This window comes from Panicum hallii, chromosome 9 (assembly GCF_002211085.1).
Source record: "Panicum hallii strain FIL2 chromosome 9, PHallii_v3.1, whole genome shotgun sequence".
NCBI lineage: Eukaryota > Viridiplantae > Streptophyta > Magnoliopsida > Poales > Poaceae > Panicum > Panicum hallii.
Window position 1 is genome coordinate 2,836,592 of NC_038050.1, and position 19,072 is coordinate 2,855,663.

The 19,072-nt window shown below is 48.1% G+C and overlaps 4 protein-coding genes across 8 annotated transcripts; 2 read left to right on the plus strand and 2 right to left on the minus strand.

Annotated features, from left to right (window-relative positions):
- Nucleotides 1–2,430: 2,430 nt before the first annotated feature.
- Nucleotides 2,431–4,742, plus strand: LOC112876199 (transcription factor MYB41-like). The gene is made up of 3 exons (XM_025940253.1): nt 2,431–2,858; nt 2,972–3,098; nt 3,990–4,742. Exons 1-3 carry the CDS (start codon nt 2,431–2,433, stop codon nt 4,740–4,742), a joined length of 1,308 nt encoding a protein of 435 aa, XP_025796038.1.
- A 3,603-nt stretch (nt 4,743–8,345) lies between these two features.
- Nucleotides 8,346–9,768, plus strand: LOC112875855 (auxin-responsive protein IAA14-like). Its single transcript, XM_025939855.1, has 3 exons — nt 8,346–8,611; nt 8,708–9,016; nt 9,132–9,768. Exons 1-3 carry the CDS (start codon nt 8,448–8,450, stop codon nt 9,187–9,189), a joined length of 531 nt encoding a protein of 176 aa, XP_025795640.1. The 5' UTR covers nt 8,346–8,447; the 3' UTR covers nt 9,190–9,768.
- Nucleotides 9,769–10,803: 1,035 nt separating this feature from the next.
- On the minus strand, nt 10,804–13,962 carry LOC112874147 (rRNA-processing protein EFG1-like). Its single transcript, XM_025937322.1, has 8 exons — nt 13,703–13,962; nt 12,931–13,060; nt 12,716–12,828; nt 12,462–12,600; nt 12,236–12,344; nt 11,977–12,040; nt 11,638–11,877; nt 10,804–11,081 (listed from the first exon to the last, which is right to left on the minus strand). Exons 1-8 carry the CDS (start codon nt 13,859–13,861, stop codon nt 11,076–11,078), a joined length of 960 nt encoding a protein of 319 aa, XP_025793107.1. The 5' UTR covers nt 13,862–13,962; the 3' UTR covers nt 10,804–11,075.
- Nucleotides 13,963–14,530: 568 nt separating this feature from the next.
- On the minus strand, nt 14,531–17,913 carry LOC112874149 (cytochrome b5 domain-containing protein RLF-like). 5 transcript variants are annotated; one of them, XM_025937330.1, is made up of 7 exons: nt 17,258–17,913; nt 17,129–17,176; nt 16,905–16,988; nt 16,333–16,643; nt 15,266–15,400; nt 15,070–15,120; nt 14,531–14,749 (listed from the first exon to the last, which is right to left on the minus strand). In XM_025937330.1, the coding sequence occupies exons 3-7, from the start codon at nt 16,934–16,936 to the stop codon at nt 14,673–14,675; spliced, it is 606 nt and encodes a 201-aa protein (XP_025793115.1). In that variant the 5' UTR covers nt 16,937–16,988; nt 17,129–17,176; nt 17,258–17,913; the 3' UTR covers nt 14,531–14,672. The 5 variants fall into 5 exon arrangements, with proteins under 5 accessions (XP_025793115.1, XP_025793113.1, XP_025793114.1 ...); XM_025937328.1 differs by having other exon boundaries at nt 16,333–16,648; nt 17,258–17,912; XM_025937329.1 differs by lacking the exon at nt 17,129–17,176 and having other exon boundaries at nt 17,258–17,912.
- Nucleotides 17,914–19,072: the final 1,159 nt, after the last annotated feature.

A 19,072-nucleotide genomic window follows, 5' to 3' on the forward strand; every position in this document is an offset into this window, starting at 1 on the left:
CATTTGGTACACGTATATGCTTGTAATTTTTATGTAAATCCCATGTAACTAATTTATTCATAATGCCAAATTATTTGTTCTCATTGTAGACTAAATTGTTCGATGATGCTGACTCATTTGTTCGCGATGTCCACTTTCCATATTTATTATATGCATCAAATGTTCGCGATGTTTAATATTTTATTTGTAGTATATTATTATTTATTCATCATTTTTAATTTTTTATAAAATAATCATTTGTTCGTGTTGTTAAAATATTTGTTCCCAGTAGCCAAAAATAATTATTTAGTATTGAAAAATATCATGCAAACATAGGCAAGTGTGGTCTTATTTTAAAGATCTTGTCATAAGAAAGATAATGGTGCGATCGGAATTTAATTTGGATGCACGGTTTAATGCTCGATATTGAAGACCTTGGTATTGAATTGGGAGCAATACTAAATCAGACTAGCTTTGAAAATAAGTATTAATATTAAAGCTATTATTTGGATGTTGATGAAATTACTCAACTGGGAGCCAACATCGATTCGCGTTTGGATGTGTCAACCATAAAATTGGATGATCCATCCTCATCGTCTCCTCTCCACCGCTCTCCTCCATGTGCAAGAAGCCTCCGGGCAGCCGCCGCCACCATGATAGCCTCTCCTCACGCGGAGGTCGAGCCCACAAGCTGGTGGGCCTCGTGGCGGAGGAGCATAAGGCCGACGGGGATTCGAGAGAAGGGAGGTGGCGGAGGAGGGGTGCGGCGGATGAGGCTCGCGACGGCGTAGGGGTTCGGGGAGGCAGAGGAGGGCCGCGGCGACGCCCATCGAGGAGGCGTGCAGGCCGCTGCTCCTACGCCCTGGCCCCATCAAGGAGGCGCACGCGCCGGCCCCCGCTTCTCCGCCCTGGCCCAGTCAAGGAGGGGCACTCGCCGGCCGCCGCTTCTCCGCCCCGGCCCCGTCGAGGGGCGGCACGGCCCGCAGTAAGGGGAGGGGGTGGTGCAGAGGAGAAAGAAAGAAGATGTGGGGGAGGTGATGGGAGAACAATTCCAACCAACATAGAGGGGGTTGGCTCGGTATCGGAAGTGAAGGGGCGATGGTGGGGTGAACGCTATTTGGTATTGAGGTGCATTTCTAATCTCAAATACTAGACATCTAAACAGCCGATATTCGGAGCTACCAATACCAATTCCAAATTTTAAAGCTTAATATCTATATCCAAACGTAATGTTATATTATTTTTTATATGAACTCCCTTTGCATGTGGGTGATGTCATCGATTTATCTCCATCTTCATGTATTCATTTGTTATTTATTATTTAGTACATGAAGGCCTAAAATGCTGTCCCAGCCCGAGGAGAAAAATTAATCGTACTTCAGGTGATGGTCGGTCAAACCATCACCTCAAATGATATCTAATCGCATCCGCCGGGCATCCTTGTTCCGATGCAAATAGGGATCGTCGATAGATCGACCAAAAATTTAATAAAATAAATTAAGATAGTATTATATGTAATTATGATTATGGTACGCACTTGCGTCCCGACATCCAAACGGTTTGGCTTCTCGTCTCCTCTGTCCTCTCTGCCTCTTCTCGCCGCCGGCCGCCGCCCTAAGCCTCTCCTTTATGCCTCCGTATCGGTGACGCTGCTCCTCTCCTCCGGGCGCCTGACGCTCACTGCGATCCGCAGCCGTAGCCGCCGGCGGTGGCGGCAAAGACTTGAGCCCAGGTTTGCTCGTTTCTGTCACTCTATCCGATCAGATTGGTGCATGTGGGGCTCGATTAACTCCGGAGTTCACGGGCTAAGAAACGTTCCTTCTGTAACCACATGATCAGGCAAGCGCAATCCTAAACCTGTCACCTACACACGGCTGCACTGGTGACTCTGCCCCTCCTCGTCTCCAGGTTTGACCACCAACCCTCAACCGGTTCCACATGTTTCTTGATCACTAAAGTTCAATTCGTACAGCACTTTTTTTTTTCTCTTTTCCTTGTGTGAATGCCCCCGAAGCCTGAACTAGCATACTGTAATTGGATTGTGTATTCTGTTGCGCATACCGTATGCTAGATCTGAACAGACTGAATTGCATTGTGTCATTAGATGGCACGCAGCCATGCACTCGATCAGATGCCGTACCACTAGTGATGTCTCCAGCAGTAAGATGTGTGTATGCCAAGTTTGAGATTAAAGGGCACTTTATTACCCCTTCCATGGAATGCAAGAAGTCGTTTGGTATTAGTGACAGTAAATAAGGTCATTAACTCGCAATAAGTGATAAAATATTAAGTTTCATTAAGTTGTTGTGTTGAAGGGAACAAGTCTTGTTTAGGACTCTATATATTACGACACCCCGTACAGTTCTCTTTCCTGAGAGGTGTAGGCAGATAACAAAATTGCTACTCAATCTCTCTCTCTCCCCCTACCTTGCATAGCTTCTGAAATCCCCAATGGATTTCAGTTGCTTTCAGCCCAACGCAGGGATTTGTAATTACTTGCCATTTGATTCGTACATGCAGCAGAATGGACACTATGACTTCCATCCTGTTGATCATCCATTTGAAGCTATTGGGGACTATATATCTGGTGGCTCTATGGTACCCCCTGCAACCTTCAACGACCTTGGACACCAGTACTTTGAAGAAAGAGAAATCAAGAAGCCCATCTTCAACCATGCTTCATCGATCGGTCATAGATTTGGACCTCAGCTGCCTCTGCTGACTCCCAAAACCGAGGTTTCTCATCTCATAGAAAGTGGCCTCGGATCATATAAGGCTTATGAGATGAGTGACAGGTTTGTGCCAAGAAAGAAAACCTCTAGTAATTCTGTGAAGAAACCCAATGTTGTCAAAGGGCAATGGACACCAGAGGAGGATAGGTAAAATTTATCGATGCTTACTTTCTATCCTCCGAAAAGTAAAAAACTCTACTGCAAGTCACGACTTGTTCTTTCTTGTCTATCAATCGGTTCATTCTTGGAAATTTTAACAGGAAGCTGGTAAAATTAGTGGAACAGTTTGGACTGAGGAAGTGGTCTTACATAGCACAAATGCTACCAGGAAGAGTGGGAAAGCAGTGCAGAGAAAGATGGCACAACCATTTGAGGCCGAACATCAAGGTGCACCTCTTTCTCCAGTTCAATGTTTTTCATGTTGAGCACATCCGTTGGTTTGTTGTTGCTGGGACAAAACCAATATTATTCTGTTGCTTCTCAATCTGTAGCGAAGTAAAAGGGGAGTATTCTTATCAGTAATACTAGTATTTTCTGCATTGCAGTGCTTGAAATTTTTTTAAAGAAATTATTGGCCTTCTTCTATGAAAATTTGATCTCAACACATTCACTTTATATTTGGCAAAGGTCATACGGTCAAACATGCGATGCATTATGGGCGCACTAAATGCTTGGAGTTACTAGTCAACCTTAGTAATTTTTTTGGTTGCGTATTAGATAATTTAGTGCCTTGAGGGGAGAAATATAAAGACCAGAGAGATAGGGACACAAGAGAGAATTATTTTATTTTTGTGGAAAACAGAGAGTATTATATGCAGTCACATGCTACTACATTTTGTTTGTACACACTCAAATCGGCAGATAACTGACTCTTAGCATGTAATTCACCTTAAAATGCATTTTTCTTTAATTTGGGAGCATCAGTTATATGTATTTTTATTGGTCCAGTAGTAATAGCAGAAGAAAATTTCCCTTTAGCTTCACATGGTGAAAACAAACATGTAATAAGTTCGAAAAATGAATGATAGATAGTCATCACAATGAGGAAAACCCCCAAAAAAAGAAAAAAATAAAATGTATCGGACTTAGTTAATCACCATTCGAAAGTTATATAAAGATAAAAAGAAAAAAGTGAAAAACACAAGAAACTATTCAGGTTTTTACATTTTTAGAGGTATTTTTTTTGTTATTAGAAAAGTTGATGACATCATTATAATATCTCAATAATACCATTCATGCCCGGATTAACCTCTTTTTTTTATGGAACCACAAATGCAGAAAGAAATTTGGAGTGAGGAGGAAGACATGGTCCTGATACAAGCACACAAGGAAGTGGGCAACAAATGGGCAGAGATAGCTAAGCGCTTGCCCGGTAGAACAGAGAACTCTATAAAGAACCACTGGAATGCAACAAAGAGAAGGCAGTTTGCGCGAAGGCGTAGCCGCACTAGCTCCAAGGGCCCCAAGTCAGGCACCCTTCTTCAGAACTACATCAAAGGCCTTGGCATCGGCCCAAGCAAGAACGTTGCGCCTCCTGCTCAGCCCACTCTGCCACCGTCGTCACCTGCAACTCCCGGAGCGAAGTCAGCGAAGGTCCACGAGATGCTAGAGCACAGCCCGTCCGACATACTGGACTCCCAGGGGATGCTCGCCGTGCACGAGTACAACTGCAGCGAGACTGATCAGTCCTGTGAAGAACTCCTAGCCCCGATCTGTTGTGGTGACTTCTCAGTAGTTGACATGTGTGAAGGCCTGTTTGACACGACGGAGGACGCCAGCTGCTTCCAAGTCTTCACGGTGGGCGACGACGTCGACATGAGCTACATCTTCAACCATCTCGATCACGCGATCAAGGTCGATCCTGAGATTGACATGGAGATGATGTGGGACGACGACGCCCTCGTATGCGGTGAGCCTGACGGTGCCGGATCGGCGCAGATGGAGACTGTGCATGTGAAGGAGGAGATGGACCTGATGGAGATGGTGGCGGTCACGCAGAAGCAGAAGTGCTGCGAGGCTGAAAAGAACTAGAGAGGTGATTGGACATATGGTACTTAAAGATAATAACTGCACGACCTGAAGATGTAACTATATACACAAGCTAGTATTATAGAAACTGCACGACCTTTTTTTCTTCCTTTCTTTGAAACAAAAACTGCACGACCTTTATTTCCCAGTGGGGATGATCCCTGCTATCAGTAAATAAAGCTTCAAGTGAAGCACTTGATCCGCTGTCTGATGCTTATACATTGCAGCTGTTGATTTGTTGCCTGTAACGTGCTTAATTGTATTTTTGCTTCGTTATTGCTGTTGGTTTATAAGTTTAGATGTACGTCTTTGCCGCAGCTCCATGATCAGGACCGAAGGTGAAGGTTCAGCTATATCTGTCCAGCTGTGTTCCTAACAATGGTCCTGTTTGGCACAGCTTGTGAACCGGCTTCTCCTCAATTTTAAGCTGCAGGCTGGCCAAACGCTAGACTTCTTAACCGCTTCCCCCACCAGCGCTTCGCACCTCCTTCACAAAACGCGCGTACGGTGAGCAGCGGGAGCGGATCAGCTTCTGCAGCTTATCGGCCTCCGCCCCCCGCGCCGGCTGCCTCCGCCCCCCTGCGCCGGCCCCCCGCGCCCTCCGCCCCCGGTGCCGGCCCCCGGGCCCCGCGCCCTCCGCCCCCGCGCCCTGCGCCGGCCCCCCGCGCCCTCCGCCCGCGCCGGCCCCCGCCCCCCGCGCCGGGCATATCATAAATTATGTTATCTAATTTATAATTAAGTTATCATTATCTTATTTAAGAGTAATTTATGATTAATTGTATGATATATTAATTGTTAATAATTTATGATCAAGTTTCAGCTGTGCCAAACAGGGCCTGTGACCAGCTGCTTCTTTAACAAGCTGTTTCTCTAGCCAACTAGCCACCAGCTGGCTTCTGTGCAAGTTTCAGCTGTGCGAAACAGGATCAATGTATCGGTCGTGCGATTGTGAGCCAGTTCTGAACACTAGTGACAAATAAAGCTGTAGCTTGGCGTCCGCTCAGAGCCAGTGCGCGTTGGCTGAAGACGTATGGGATCAGGGGCAGGGATCGCCAATGCAACTATGCAAAAGGTTTCAGAGAATCAACAGGTAAGGATACGGTTCGTGGAACCTGCGTACGCGGAGGCGGCGTTCTACGACCACGTAGCTCGGCAAGGACTCATGCAGCTGTACGCCCGGAAGGGGGTCACGGCACGCGCGCCCACGCCGGTGAGGGAGCCCGCCCGCCGGCGGGTGCGCGCCCGCGCGGCACGTACGCGCCCCGCGCGGTCGCGGTGGTGGCCGGCGCGCGCGCCACGCGTGTTCTGCCCGTGGCCCGGTGGTGGGGTGCGGGGCTGGTTGGTCGGGGGCAAGCAGCCGGCAGGCGAGTAAAGAGAGCGGGCAGGTGCGGCGCGCCTAGGCAAGCGCATGCACGTATGTACACGGCGCGGGCGCACGTACGGCCCGGCTGCGTGGCGTGACGCGCTAGCTCCCTAGGGACGAACTGCTGGCGGCGGCAGCGGCGGCTTGCATTGAGTGATCAGCCTCTCCTCCCGCGGCCGTGGAGCACAAGGGATGGTGGTGGGGGCTGCTGGCCATGAACGGTCAAGTGCGCTTGCCTGCCCCGGCCGGCAGGGCCCGGATGCGTCGATCCGGCCTGGCGCCCCTGTGCCTCCATGCCGTATCGCTGGACGTGCTTTGCGAGCCAATTATGCTCCCCAGCTAGCTACTAGCTAGATCGAAGAAGCTTCTTTTATTTTCGTTTCGGAGAACCTGGATCGAAGCATTTCTTCAAAAAAAAAAGAACTTGGATCGAAGCTTCTTTCAGAATCCCCGGCACTGTTCAGTAATAGCTTGCCCGGCGCACAGTACAGCCTCGCGATGATGCCATTGCCACCGGAGACGAGACGACGACCGGCACGGACGCGCTCGATCGCGCAACGAACCCTCTCCAAGTTGCAGGAACTGTTGCGTCGAACGCAAGTTGCTCCCCTATTATTGTCGACCCGGCGCCCCGGGCAACTCGGCACCATAATCTCTGCACAGCGCCGTGCCGGCCGGTAGGAGCTGCGCACTCTGCCCGGCCCCAACCCCTCGGCCCTCGCGATCGACGACCGGGCGTGATGGACAGATCGCGCGCATCCCTCCCGCATCCACCGATACCGTCTAGCTACTGCACATGCCGTGACCCACCGGCCGAACAATCAACGTCGCCGCCGCTGCTGCGCAGCGCGTACGTGCGGGCGGGCATGACAGCGAGATCGGTCGATCGTTCCAGGCGCTGCGCGCACCTACTGGCAAGCCAACAGACCCATCATGCCCGGGCGGCCATGGCCGGAGCTGTGGACACCAGTGGGGGGGATTTGATCTGCATTGCATGGGTGGCGCAAGGCGACGGCGGCCGGCCGGGGGACGCGAGGAGGAGATGCGTGCGCGCGCGTGCTGTTGGCTCCTTGTCAAGAGGGGGACAGGCACCAACCGGGCAGGCGAAAGCATGTCTGGTCCGGTGCCGCTGCTCTCTCCTCTGGGTGGGTGTGGGTTGGTGCGCTCCTCAATATCCTCCTTCCTCCTCCTCCTCCTGCTCTCCCCCAGCTGCCGCGCCGGCACGCATGTGTCTGGGCGCGTGCGCCGCATGATTTCCTCTTTGCGTGCGTTGCTTGCCTGGTTGTTGCATGCTCGCCGTTGGGCCATGCCCGATGCCACCAAGGCAGCAACGCATGAGATCCGCGCGCGCGCATGGTGCCGGGCCGATCCGTCGATCGTTGGGCAGGCCGCGGGCATACGGGCGAGATACGAGGAGCTGCTGCTGCTTCTGTTCGCTTGCTCCGTGTATCGTGCGCGGCTGGTTGCCCCCCTGCATGGTTTATCCATTGATCTGCCTGCTTGGTCCCCGGCCGGCCGGGATATTTGATTTTGTTCTGAATTCCTTGATTGTGCAGGAGCAGCTAAATCAAATTGGCAGCAGCGTCAGGGATCTAAGGATTTTGTTCGAACAAATCTTATGATCAGTTTATTTAAATTTTTTTTGAGACTTTTGTTTTGAAAAGTAACGTATTTCAGATTAGATTTTAACAAGGTTGCGGAGGATTTAAATCTCCAGGCTGGCAGGCTCAGTCTGGTACTCTCCTGCGGGGGCGCCAGGAATCTACTGTGCCGTCGGCCGTCGCTCCGTCCGTCGTGTATACTCCACCGCGGACGGCGCGCCGACGTGGCCCGTGAGCTGGGCGCTGCATGCGCCCCCGGCCCATCCAAGCGAGACCAGACTGGCCGAGCCGCGACACGTGTGAGCCCCGCCTGGTTGGCAGCGCCTGGCCCACCGACCGCCGGGCCCCCAGCCGCACCCACATGCGCTGCCGGCCCGCGGCAACGGGCGCCCGTCGCAAGGAATCTACCCCCGACCTGGGCCCGCCTCCTCGGCCCCGCCTGTCGGCCGGGCCCCGGCCCCGCGGCCCGCGATCCGTGTCCCTCTCCTGGCCCCACCTGCCATACTGCTAGCGACGTGTCCTGGCACGAGCTTGCTAGCTGCCCTGCTTGGAGTGGGCTTTGGACTAGTGCACGCAACTGCTAGCTGCTTGCTAACCAACCGCCTCTATATATGCGAGCCTCCAAGGCACGCAACCGAACGACGAGCAGTGCAAGCCAAGCATTCTACTCAGGCTCTCGATCCCCCTCTATCTTCTCGGCGAGCTCGTCGTCCCTGCATCCGAGTTCTTTCTGTGGTTTCGGCCATGGAGATGATCGACGCGGAGCTGCGTCTCGGTCCGCCCGGCGGCGAGGTTACGGTCGTGCAGCCGGCGAGGAAGCCGGCGGCGGCGAAACGGTCGTCGTCGGCGGTGAAGAGCGAGGCCTCCGGGACCGGTGGCCATGACGACGACGCCGCGCCGGCCTCCAAGTAAGTGCCTTAACTTGTTGATTGCACGCCCATGATGGCCGGCGAGTTCGTCTGAATTTCGTCAGCAGCAGTTGAGCTGACCTTGTGAACGCGCAGGGTGCAGGTGGTGGGGTGGCCGCCGGTCAGGGCGTACCGGAAGAACGCGTTCCATGCGACTGCGGAGGCGGCGTCGGCGAGGACGAAGGGCGAGCAGGGAGGTCTGTACGTGAAGGTGAGCATGGACGGGGCGCCCTACCTCCGGAAGGTGGACCTGCGGACGTACGGCGGGTACAGGGAGCTGAGGGACGCTCTGGACGCGCTCTTCGGCTGCTTCTCCTCCTCGGCCGTCGACGGCGGCTGCCAGTTCGCCATCGCCTACGAGGACAAGGACGGCGACCTCATGCTCGCCGGCGACGTGCCATGGGAGTAAGTACCAAGATCTGAATATTCCTAGCTCCATGGCTCCGATCCATGCATAAATATGGATCACAGGAGGAATCAAGCCGATCTGACGAATTGCAATTTTCTGTGGATTTTGCAGGATGTTCATCTGTTCTTGCAAGAAGCTGAGGATCATGAGGGGCTCTGAAGCAAGATGATCCGAGTGTCAACGTCCATCGCGAGCATGAGAGAGTTTCTTGGACGCGTGGATCAGATGTATATGGTCATCTGGTCAGACTCACAAGAGAGATCTATCGATCACCCGATGGATGCGCATGGTGCTCCATCGATCTATGGACATGGGATTGAAGGCGTCGGCCGGATACCTGCATGGGGAGGGCGGCCAGCCCATACGTGCATGCCTAGGTGCATCGTGTTCTACGGCCAGGTTGCCCATACACGAACACACACACACACACATGAATGTGATGGTCCACGGATTACAGCGGAGTACTCATGCTGTCCCGTGCATCGGCAGATGGGCAGTGCCGTGTTCGTCTGCAGATCACACACATTCAACCAAGTATTGGAGGGGATGAATAACTAGCTAGGATCTGTGTACATAAGCTGAAGCTGTTTCATTTGTAATTTCCCTTTTTGTATGAGTGAACAAGTTTGATGGTGAGCGAAATATGTGCAAGAAAAGAGAGGGAAATTTGATTTCAAATAAAATTGTATCAAGGTTCTTTTGTGCCAACTGTTCTGTCTGGTAATAAAGCTGCTTCTTTTTCATCGTCTCTTCATGTCTTCCCATTCGCAGTGCGTATCGTCGAAGTTCACGAGAGAAAAGTGGTAACGGGAAAAATCGCGAGTTACTTATTCAAAAAGAAAAAAAATCGCGACTTGCAAGGCATCAGATCTGAGTAAACTCGACAAAGTCCTTTCTTCTGGTAACCGATAGCCATCAATGACCATCGTTTGCAACTAATTTGGTACAGCATGGAGATTGCCGTTAAGGCTGCGCCATAGATGGCCAGGCACAAGACAACCGTGCATCGCCGCAACCATCTCTGTACTCATAATACCAAAGATTCGTGCCAAAAATTGGCAAACACGCATTCAAATCTCCAAAAAGGAACACGCACGCATCCCTGCCCCGATCCCCTACGATTTTTCGTTCTGTTACGCAGGATGATGGATATACGCAAATCACAACAGAAGCGTCCAAACAGTAAGAGTTCCCGTGCAACACACAGATGCATACATGCTTACCACATGAACACTTGAGAGTGACGACACGTAGCATCGAGCACAGCAGAAGACGCAGAGGAATCCCTGGACAAGTGATGGGCGATGACGACGTCACCAGGAGACCTGCAGCCAGAATGTCACTGCAGCGCAGCGGCCACCACAGCCGGGACCTCCAGCCTCCATGGGCCATGCAGACGCATGGCTGCAAGAGAAATTCAGGCAGCGAGTCAGGCGACAACGAAATGTTACTGGCACTGTAAAACATCACTCGGTAAAGGGGGAAATCAGAGCACTATAGAGCAACAGTAAAAGCCCCCTTGCAACTGACGGCGAAAACGCTTCAGCAACGGACAACGCGCAGCAGCAGACCCACACCACGCAGTAGATGCGAATCAGACAGCTGGGGGACAATGCAACATACGTATCATGCATACAGGTCATGAGATCTCAGAGAGATGGGAGCAGCCAGCAGACAACCGATTCACAGCCTAGCAAGGATAAAAGCACCCCCTTTCAGACCTAGACACAGGGTGTCCTGAAGCCATGGAGCTGTCCCTGTTCCACCATTCCAGTACCATGAGTTAATGTGGGATCATGGAAAACGTAATTTCGCAAGGAAACCCAACACGCATTCTGTGATCGGTAGACTGCCACGGTCTAGGCACTGTAAGTGACATCCGTGAACAAATGGATGCAGAGTCGTTTTACATCAGGAGAGCATACAAAATCATCAACTTGCTCAGGCACACCACACATTCTGTGTTTGTTTCCTTTCCAAATTGACCAGGCTCAAAGTCAAACATTGCTGGGAATCTCAGTTTCCACCCCCACGATTCACTCGCTTCGGGAATATTCATGCCTGTTGAGGTACAGAAGTAGCATCGTGAGACAGCATATATAGCATATATCGATTAATAACATCAAGTACAAGAGATATTTAATCACACAAACTGTTCTTTATGGCAGACAAATGGTACAAGGCAAAACCAACTGGGCAGATACCATCATCAGCTTGTCTAAAAATAGGTACCCAGCCACACAAACATCATGTGGCAAGATTTCCCTTCCTATGATCTTATAAAAAATGTCCAAACTATTGGTATTTTATTACAATTAATGTTTGTGTATATCCCCACTTGTGAATTGTGTGATACATGAACAATCCTTTTCCAAGCCTTATGAGCGCTCACACACAACAGCTAGACTATGATTATTTGGGCATACAAATACGATGATAACAAAATGCAGATTTCACAGAAGCATCCAAGGGACAACAGAGATAGAACCTCATAGTGCTGTTGGAAAAAAACAGGATGGATGCCAGGTTTTAGAACCAATTTATCTTCTGTTTTGTAAAATATGACCTCATTAAAAAGATACATAAAAAGATCTACAGTGTAGATGCAAATTTATACCAGCTTCTTTTTCTTCTTATGCCTCCTCTTGCGACGTGGTTTATGAGCATCAGAATTTGAACTCAGATTGCTGTTATGATCTCCAGGATGATTTGGTACTCTTCTATTCTTAAATGATTCGCCGCTTGTGCTGTTTGAAGTATTGCTTGAGCTGGATATCACACGTTTATCTGCAGATCTGGCTCTATTTGGCGCTAATGAGCGAGGTGGTGGCATAAGAACCCGGGCATCTCTCTGACGCTACAAAACAGAATAGGTGGGATTAAGTACAAGGAAATGCAAATTGCACCAGCTTGTCAGAACTCAGAAGAAAATTAAAACAGCCCCTTACAAAAGTACCTGGTTCTTTTCATCGCTTGACATGCCAGATGCTGCCCTACCTGAAGCACTGGAAGCTGGTTCCCTGCAGAAGGTTAGTACTAGTAACATTAGCACACCAAGTAATAAAGAAATAAGAACACATTAGCACAGCAGTAGTAATGCTCACACAAGAACAGTTCATTTAATTTTATTAGATTTAGAATTTCATATAAATAAGTGATAGCATGATAGCATGGTGCAACTGCAATGGCCAAGAGCTGTGGTTTGTGAATCATACTTAGCACTTTTGTCAGTCCACTCATCATCAGCCTCTTCATCACTTGAACTTCCAGACATAAAGAAGTCGTCATCACTCACATCCAAGGCATCGTCATCGCTTGCTGTCTCTGTTGAATGGTCAAGAATAGAGTTTAGTAATTTATGTACTAGATATCCAGTCAAATGGACAGTACAAATTTCAAAGGTCATCAAGAGAACTAGTAAGTAGTAACACAAACATGCACCTTCTAAATCTTTTCCATTCGCTGCAGCAGCCATGAGATTCTCTTTGATCTGTTTACGCCACTTGTTCCTCTCTTCAACCGCATCTGAAGTATTCCCTCCAGCAAACAGAGAGACATATTTCTCATTCTTTGGGAAAAACTACACACGAGGAAAGCATATATATAAGCTTTAGCTGAAAATTCAAGCAGGTTCAGATAAACAATGGGAGAAAGATACAAGCAGGTTCATCAGAGCAGTAGTGTAGGAAGCTTACTCTAACATATTCAAGGTCTTCTCGCAATTTTGACAGCTTATTGCTAACATCATCACCATTTGAGCGTTGCTGCTTCTCAAGGCGCCGTATCATCCTCTCAACCTTTCGCCTCTCTTTGTAGTTTGAACACCAACATCAAGAAAATTGTAAGTACAGACACGCAGAAAAAAGGCACCAGATATGCATAGGAGTAAATTAGCTGAGTAATAACAGACCAAAGAATTTTATCTTCCTATCTCTCAACTGAACTGTCCGTTGAACAGCCAGTTGATTCTGAAGCTCTTGCTGCCTCTTCAGTTCTTCAAGTTTCTTCTCTTGAGCAATTCTAATGTCATCAGGAAGGTCCTGAAAATTAAAACACATAGCATAAAAAAGGAATTGCCGTAATTGGTTAGACAAAAAAGGCTCTATGGTTCATTGCCGTAATTGGGAGTACAAGAAAGAATCTCGATCCATGAAAAAAGAAACAGACAAGGCACCTCCTTGGCATGAGCATAGTCATGCCTTAAACTCTTCTAAAACAAGTTCAATTACGCTCCCTCACTTCTCCTCTGACAGGAACAAATGCAGACTCCTTTGACAAGAACAAATGCAGACCTTTCATAACCTTTTTCGATCAATCAGCTTGAGCAGCACATATCATATGTTAGTTTTTTCAATCAATATTTGATGCTGAATGGCACCTTTAGAAGCTGCCTGAACTAACAGTAATCCAGCTACACCATGAACTAGTCTACTGAGTTGAATGCAACAAAGGGAGGCCTCAGTCGAAACATCAATACGCCTCTACCCTAGCAATCAGTGAAAATAACTAGCAATCGAGCAATTAATCATCGCAGCCAAACTACCATGTTCAGTTAAAGTCCAACTCTACGGTTGGCAAAATGTCTCAGTTAACTAGAAAACCGAGGCTCGCAGCCAAACACCTACTGCTCCACACGCAACAGCTAAAACCCATCCATGGGGCAACGAGCAGCGAGAGGGTACCTTGCGCAGGAAGCGCTCGGTGGAGCGGATCTGGTTCTTGAGCGAGGCGGTCTTGGCGGAGGCGGTTCGCTTCCGCTTGCGGTCGGCTACGCCGGCGGAGGCCGAGGACTTGGGCCGGCGGACGGCGGCGCCGCGGCGTGGGTAGCCGCCGTGCGCCATCGCCGGAACCCTAGGCGGAGACGGAGGAGACCAGGAGCGTTTCGCTCGCGTGGCGTGTGCGCGAGGTGGGGCTTGGATTGGGCCGTGTCCGGGTGGGTCGTGCGCTTTCGCGCGTTTCGCCACAAAAGTGCAATTGCCAAATGCCAATGCCCACCTCAGAAATGTTGGGCCTGCCTGCATATTTAATGCACCCAAAATAAGTAAATGGAGCAGGGACAGGAGACTGAGGGACTCATTAGTGTAGCGTAGCCACACTCAAAAAAACAAATTAGTGTAGCGTGGCTGATGGTATTTGTAATGATATAATAATAGCTTAAGCATAAATATTTCTAATACATGGCTAAACTCTATTTGATGGAGTTTAATACATGGCCAAAAAAAGTTTTAGTAGTGTAATAACATTTGCACAAATGCTCAAAAGGATTTAAATCCTTTTTTTATGAACATATGCATTCGACCTTAACATAGAATTCAACGGGAATGAAGTTTGGCCATCAATTTGACAATGCTGTTGCTGTGCCATGCATATACTCCATCAGGCGTTGTAGTTTACCTTGTATATTATGGTTACACTATATGGATGGATTTTCTCTCATCTCCAGGACCAATGATAGTGAAATTGTACACGTAACCAAATTTATTTCTGACTCTCGTTTTTGAGACAAAAAATAATCATCATATTCCCATCGTGAAGCAAGAGTATATACATTCTTTAATTCATCGGCCAATGCACATAAGCACCAGTCACCAGAGGATGATCAAGAGTACAAAAATGATACTAGAATGCCATTCTGGCCCGAACTGTGCAGATCTACTCGTTGGGATCAACGAATCCGACAAGGCACTTCTCTAAAAGGAACTCTGCATTTACCCAAGCATGGTATTTATCTATAGCAAAGTCAAGGATTCATCAAGAATAATGTGAACATGCAATAGCAAAGTCAAGGATTCATCAAGAATAATGTGAACATGCACAATCAACAAGACAACAATCACAATTAGATACTAAACGATCAGAATAATTAACAGACCAATCACTAAGAGATGACTGAACTAAAGCAGTCAAAGCTCGCGAGTGATCATATGAGTATGCCATGAGGTTTCACCAACTTGCATGAAAAGAACACTGTTCCAGAATGAGTCCACAGCAAGCAACAAGCAGCAAGATATTTTCAGTGACAGTAACAAAACTAATAGTAGAAGGATACTGAACATAGCAGCGGAGTCCTTTCCAGCAGCTTTCATAAGCATATCAACTCCTGCAAACATGATCAAAATATGCTGCAGGTTAGAAAAAACACATCATCCACAGCACTATGAAGGACCAACAGAAAAGTATGTAAAGGGAGGTTGGTGATTCTGAAACTGTAATAGAACAACTCTATATGGACTTAAAATGATTACCTCCAGGGTGAAATTTCATGTATGGAGCAATATTGTATACACGACCTTTAAGAACTGTCCAAATACAGTCTCCAGTTTTATGCTGCTTAACTTCTTCCAAAGAAATTAACCTTCGGTTTGAGTGCCCCTTAAGCCCTATAATAGAAAAGAAAACAAAATTGTTTCATCAATTACCACTATAATCAATTGAGGGGAAAACGCTAGCAGGGAAGGAAAACAAGGAAATAAGCTACAATGTGAGCATAAAATTCTGATCAACCTCACTGATACTCAGCGATCTACACGATTAAAAATCATGAGCTAACCTTTAAAAGCTTTTACATGATGGACGTAGTCTAGCTGCCTAACATTACCCTGTTTATAATTTTACCCTGTGAGTAAACATTTTATCGTTTACGCAGGGAAGATATTCAAGTACCAACTTGTCTCAGAAAATCACTGGGCGATAATACATGTAGGTTTCATGATTAATATGCCCGCTAGTAAAATTACAAAATAAAAATAATCTCATTGGCTTTTTCATGAATTATGTGATCACTAGGAGACATATCACTGTGCCTTGAGCGCAATGACAGCCTCAGAACCTTTGAACCCAGTGGCATCAGGCTTAGCTAGTTTTCCAGTAGAGCCATCAGCTATCCAATTCAGGTTCAGAAGAGTCTAACTGATGCAACATATACCAAGGATGAAGGCTGCATCATACAAATGTTCAATTAGAAAAAGGCAATTTCTCCAGGAAAAGGTAATCAAAGAAATAAATGAATAGATCCCAACCAACAAGGTAAACATTAAATCTCTAAACCTGGCTATGGTATCTTCTATACTGATGGAACATCTAAGGACCTCTCTCAGACAGAAGTACACACTAGAAAAATATAGCACATTAACTTGATTTGAAGTAAAAAGACATGAGTTTAGGCAACAACCCCCTTGACTGTCATTCCTAGACCCCACAACAGGCATTAATTATGCAGCAGTGTCAAGCCAAAACACTAATAACAAAATGTGCCAAAGTACCAAAGATGATCAAAGTATCAAAGAGTACCAACACATTCTGTACAGCTTACCAGCTAGATCAGGATGCGTACGTGTCAGCTTTAGCCAATTCATTTGGCTATAGCCCTTCTCGAAAGGAACCTTTGCTCGCGCTACAGGTTTCTTCGATGAAGATTCTCCCTGAGATGGAACATTTGATTCTTCTTCACTACTTGTTTGTGTAACTGGCTCTTTCATGTTATAGTCTTGTGTCGACGCACTGATGCTGCTATCAGCCCTTCTATCTTTATGTGAATCATTAGTTTCCATGCCATTCTTCTTTTCAATGCTTGGCACAGGAATGGCTGTAGAAGATCCTAATTGTCCACTATTTTCTGCAGAACTAAACTAGAGGACAGATATAGCACAAAAGTTAAGCCATATCGGAAGTAAACCGGAAGCAAGCAAAACAAAAGCAAAACTGACCAATATAATCACAATTCATTTGTTAATCCAACAATAACTAAGTGGTGGTGCCCATATGTTCACAATACTTTATCACCTCTAACAAATCAGGTTTAATTAAGCACGAGAATCTTGGGATCAGGAAAAACTAATATAAGGAAGGATGAAGCATAAAAAACAAACAAAGCAGTAGGCATACCTTGTAGAAGGTGAAATCAGATGAATCCCCATCAGACATCTCCGAGACAAAGTAATCTGTCCTAGTGTACTTCCTAGCCAGCAACTGTAATATTGCATCACAATACAATCAGAAGTTATGTTAAACGACCCTCATTCGGATATTGGATTACAGGCACTAAAGCAAATTATATGCTTTCCTATCGCATCAACAGCAGTTTCAGTTCTAAACAAAATAGAATTGACCTAGATCCAATGCACCTAGGTGGGACACAATCAATTGTCTATCAATCCCTGAAATTCAGATGTAGCCGGAGAGTCAAATGTGAGGGAAAAATCGAAGAAACCCACTACAGCCAGCAGGAAGCAACTCACCTGAGGTGCTGCCGGAGCGCGCACCCGGGACCGTCCTAGAGATCGTGGCCCCTTCGCTCGGAGCAGCACGACGGACGCCTCTCCGCCCGCCGAGCACCGTGGCGAGCGCGAGGTCCGTGAAGAATGCGAGGCCCCGTCGGGTGGGCTCACGGGGCGGCGCGCTGGCTGCCAGGAAGGCGGCGATCGGGTCGGCGTTGCCCGGGCTTCCCGTGGCGTGGCGGGGAGGCGGGATGCGGGAGGCGATAGGCGCGGAGGCGGTGGGGTGGGCGGCTGGCCGGCGGACAGGACAGACGCCGGTGCTGTGCACGGCGAGGAGGTTCGACGGCAGAGGGCGATGCTCTCGACGCGGTCGTGGCCTCGGGATGTTCAGCTTCTTCAGCGCGCCGCGATTCTGTTGGGCCGAACTGGGCCCCCATGGAAACCCAGAACGAAGGATGGACCCCGCTAGCCTGTCGGCTAGGGCTACCCAGGGAGCCATGGTCTCTCAGAGGATCCGGTTCCCTCTCACTCGCGGTCCATTTTCAGCAGCTTGGCTCAACTATGAAAAAAATTCAAATCGATTCTCCAACTATCCAAACCGGCTCAATTTCATCCTTTCGCTGACGTGACTCACTACGCTAGCTTACCTCGTCACCTGTCCAGTCAGCTAGAGCTTCTATTCAATTAAATACAGCATTTTTCCACCATTTTCCTTTCACATTAAAGTAGCACCACATCTTTTCTCCTCCTCCCATAGCGGCTGCACAGGAGCGCTGGCTGGGCAGCCCCAACCAGGCAGCTCGCCGGCCACCTAGGTCGGCCCCTACGACATGCATCCAAACTTATGTGTATTTTTTAAAATATATGGTTATTTTTTTATGATCTAGAGCAACATGCACATTGGTTCCAGAATTACATCGCTTTAGCTTAATGCATAGTCAAACAACTAACTTTGAGTACTCGACGGCCTGAGCGTACTTTGCTAGCCAAATGGCAGCCTGGTATCTGACTTGAAAATCGCCATATCAGATCATAATTTTATTTATGACAATAAAATGTCAGAGATCAGGCAGGGCTGCTCTACAGAACTAATATAGCACTATCTGGGTGGCTGGCGGGCTGCTGGTTGGGACGCGGAGCTACTGCTCCTGTGCAGCCGCCATGAGGAGGAGGAGGAGGAGAAAAGTGGTGCTACTCTAAAGTGAAAAGAAAATAGGATAAAATGGTCTATTCAACTGAATTGAAGCCCTAGTTGATTAGGCAGGTGACGAGACAAGCAGCATGGCGAGCCACATCAGCGAATGGATGAATTGGACGTTTTCATAGTCGAGGGGCGAAATTGAGCCAAGCGTGATAGTTCAGGAACGAAATTGGCTATTTTGCCTATATTTTCGGAGCTCACGAACCTCCCTAATTTTGCACTCATCCATCTTGGCGAAGGTCATAATTCAGAAACTCACCGGCAACCTCATCAAAGCGACTGCATGAACACCTTACACCACACCACATCTATTCCGTCCTTTTGCCACCCACGACGCATCAGAGAAACAGGCTAGCAAACATTTGATTTGGCATGATCAGCCCCAATTTCCCACCCCTACCTTGCAGTTCCCGATCAGCAACGGGTTCAGCAGTTTCAGAGCTCAACATGGAAACATCCCTTCTGCCAAAATGATGCGAGGAAACAGAGGCACAATCGGACAGCATTACGTGTGAAACAGTCTGATCGCTCATTCGCTAACGCTAAAAAGAACACGATATTACAAAGCAACATCAGCTCCAGGGACATTTTAAGCTGTGTTGATATGTAACAGTATCAGGTTTCGCACACACAAA

Bases quoted from the DNA above. Each gene is read 5' to 3' on its own strand.
- LOC112876199 (XM_025940253.1), top strand. From the start codon at position 2,431: ATGGATTTCAGTTGCTTTCAGCCCAACGCAGGGATTTGTAATTACTTG. The intron at 2,859-2,971 runs GTAAAATTTATC...AAATTTTAACAG, and splicing joins TGGACACCAGAGGAGGATAG to GAAGCTGGTAAAATTAGTGG. The intron at 3,099-3,989 runs GTGCACCTCTTT...CCACAAATGCAG, and splicing joins ATTTGAGGCCGAACATCAAG to AAAGAAATTTGGAGTGAGGA.
- LOC112875855 (XM_025939855.1), top strand. From the start codon at position 8,448: ATGGAGATGATCGACGCGGAGCTGCGTCTCGGTCCGCCCGGCGGCGAG. The intron at 8,612-8,707 runs GTAAGTGCCTTA...GTGAACGCGCAG, and splicing joins GACGCCGCGCCGGCCTCCAA to GGTGCAGGTGGTGGGGTGGC. The intron at 9,017-9,131 runs GTAAGTACCAAG...TGGATTTTGCAG, and splicing joins GCCGGCGACGTGCCATGGGA to GATGTTCATCTGTTCTTGCA.
- LOC112874147 (XM_025937322.1), bottom strand. From the start codon at position 13,861: ATGGCGCACGGCGGCTACCCACGCCGCGGCGCCGCCGTCCGCCGGCCC. The intron at 12,829-12,930 runs GTCTGTTATTAC...CAAACTACAAAG, and splicing joins TAGGAAGATAAAATTCTTTG to AGAGGCGAAAGGTTGAGAGG. The intron at 12,601-12,715 runs GTAAGCTTCCTA...CCTCGTGTGTAG, and splicing joins AAGACCTTGAATATGTTAGA to TTTTTCCCAAAGAATGAGAA.
- LOC112874149 (XM_025937326.1), bottom strand. From the start codon at position 17,002: ATGCAATATTACAGTTGCTGGCTAGGAAGTACACTAGGACAGATTACT. The intron at 15,401-16,332 runs GTAAGCTGTACA...TTTCTATTATAG, and splicing joins TACGCATCCTGATCTAGCTG to GGCTTAAGGGGCACTCAAAC. The intron at 15,121-15,265 runs GTAATCATTTTA...TCATGTTTGCAG, and splicing joins CATGAAATTTCACCCTGGAG to GAGTTGATATGCTTATGAAA.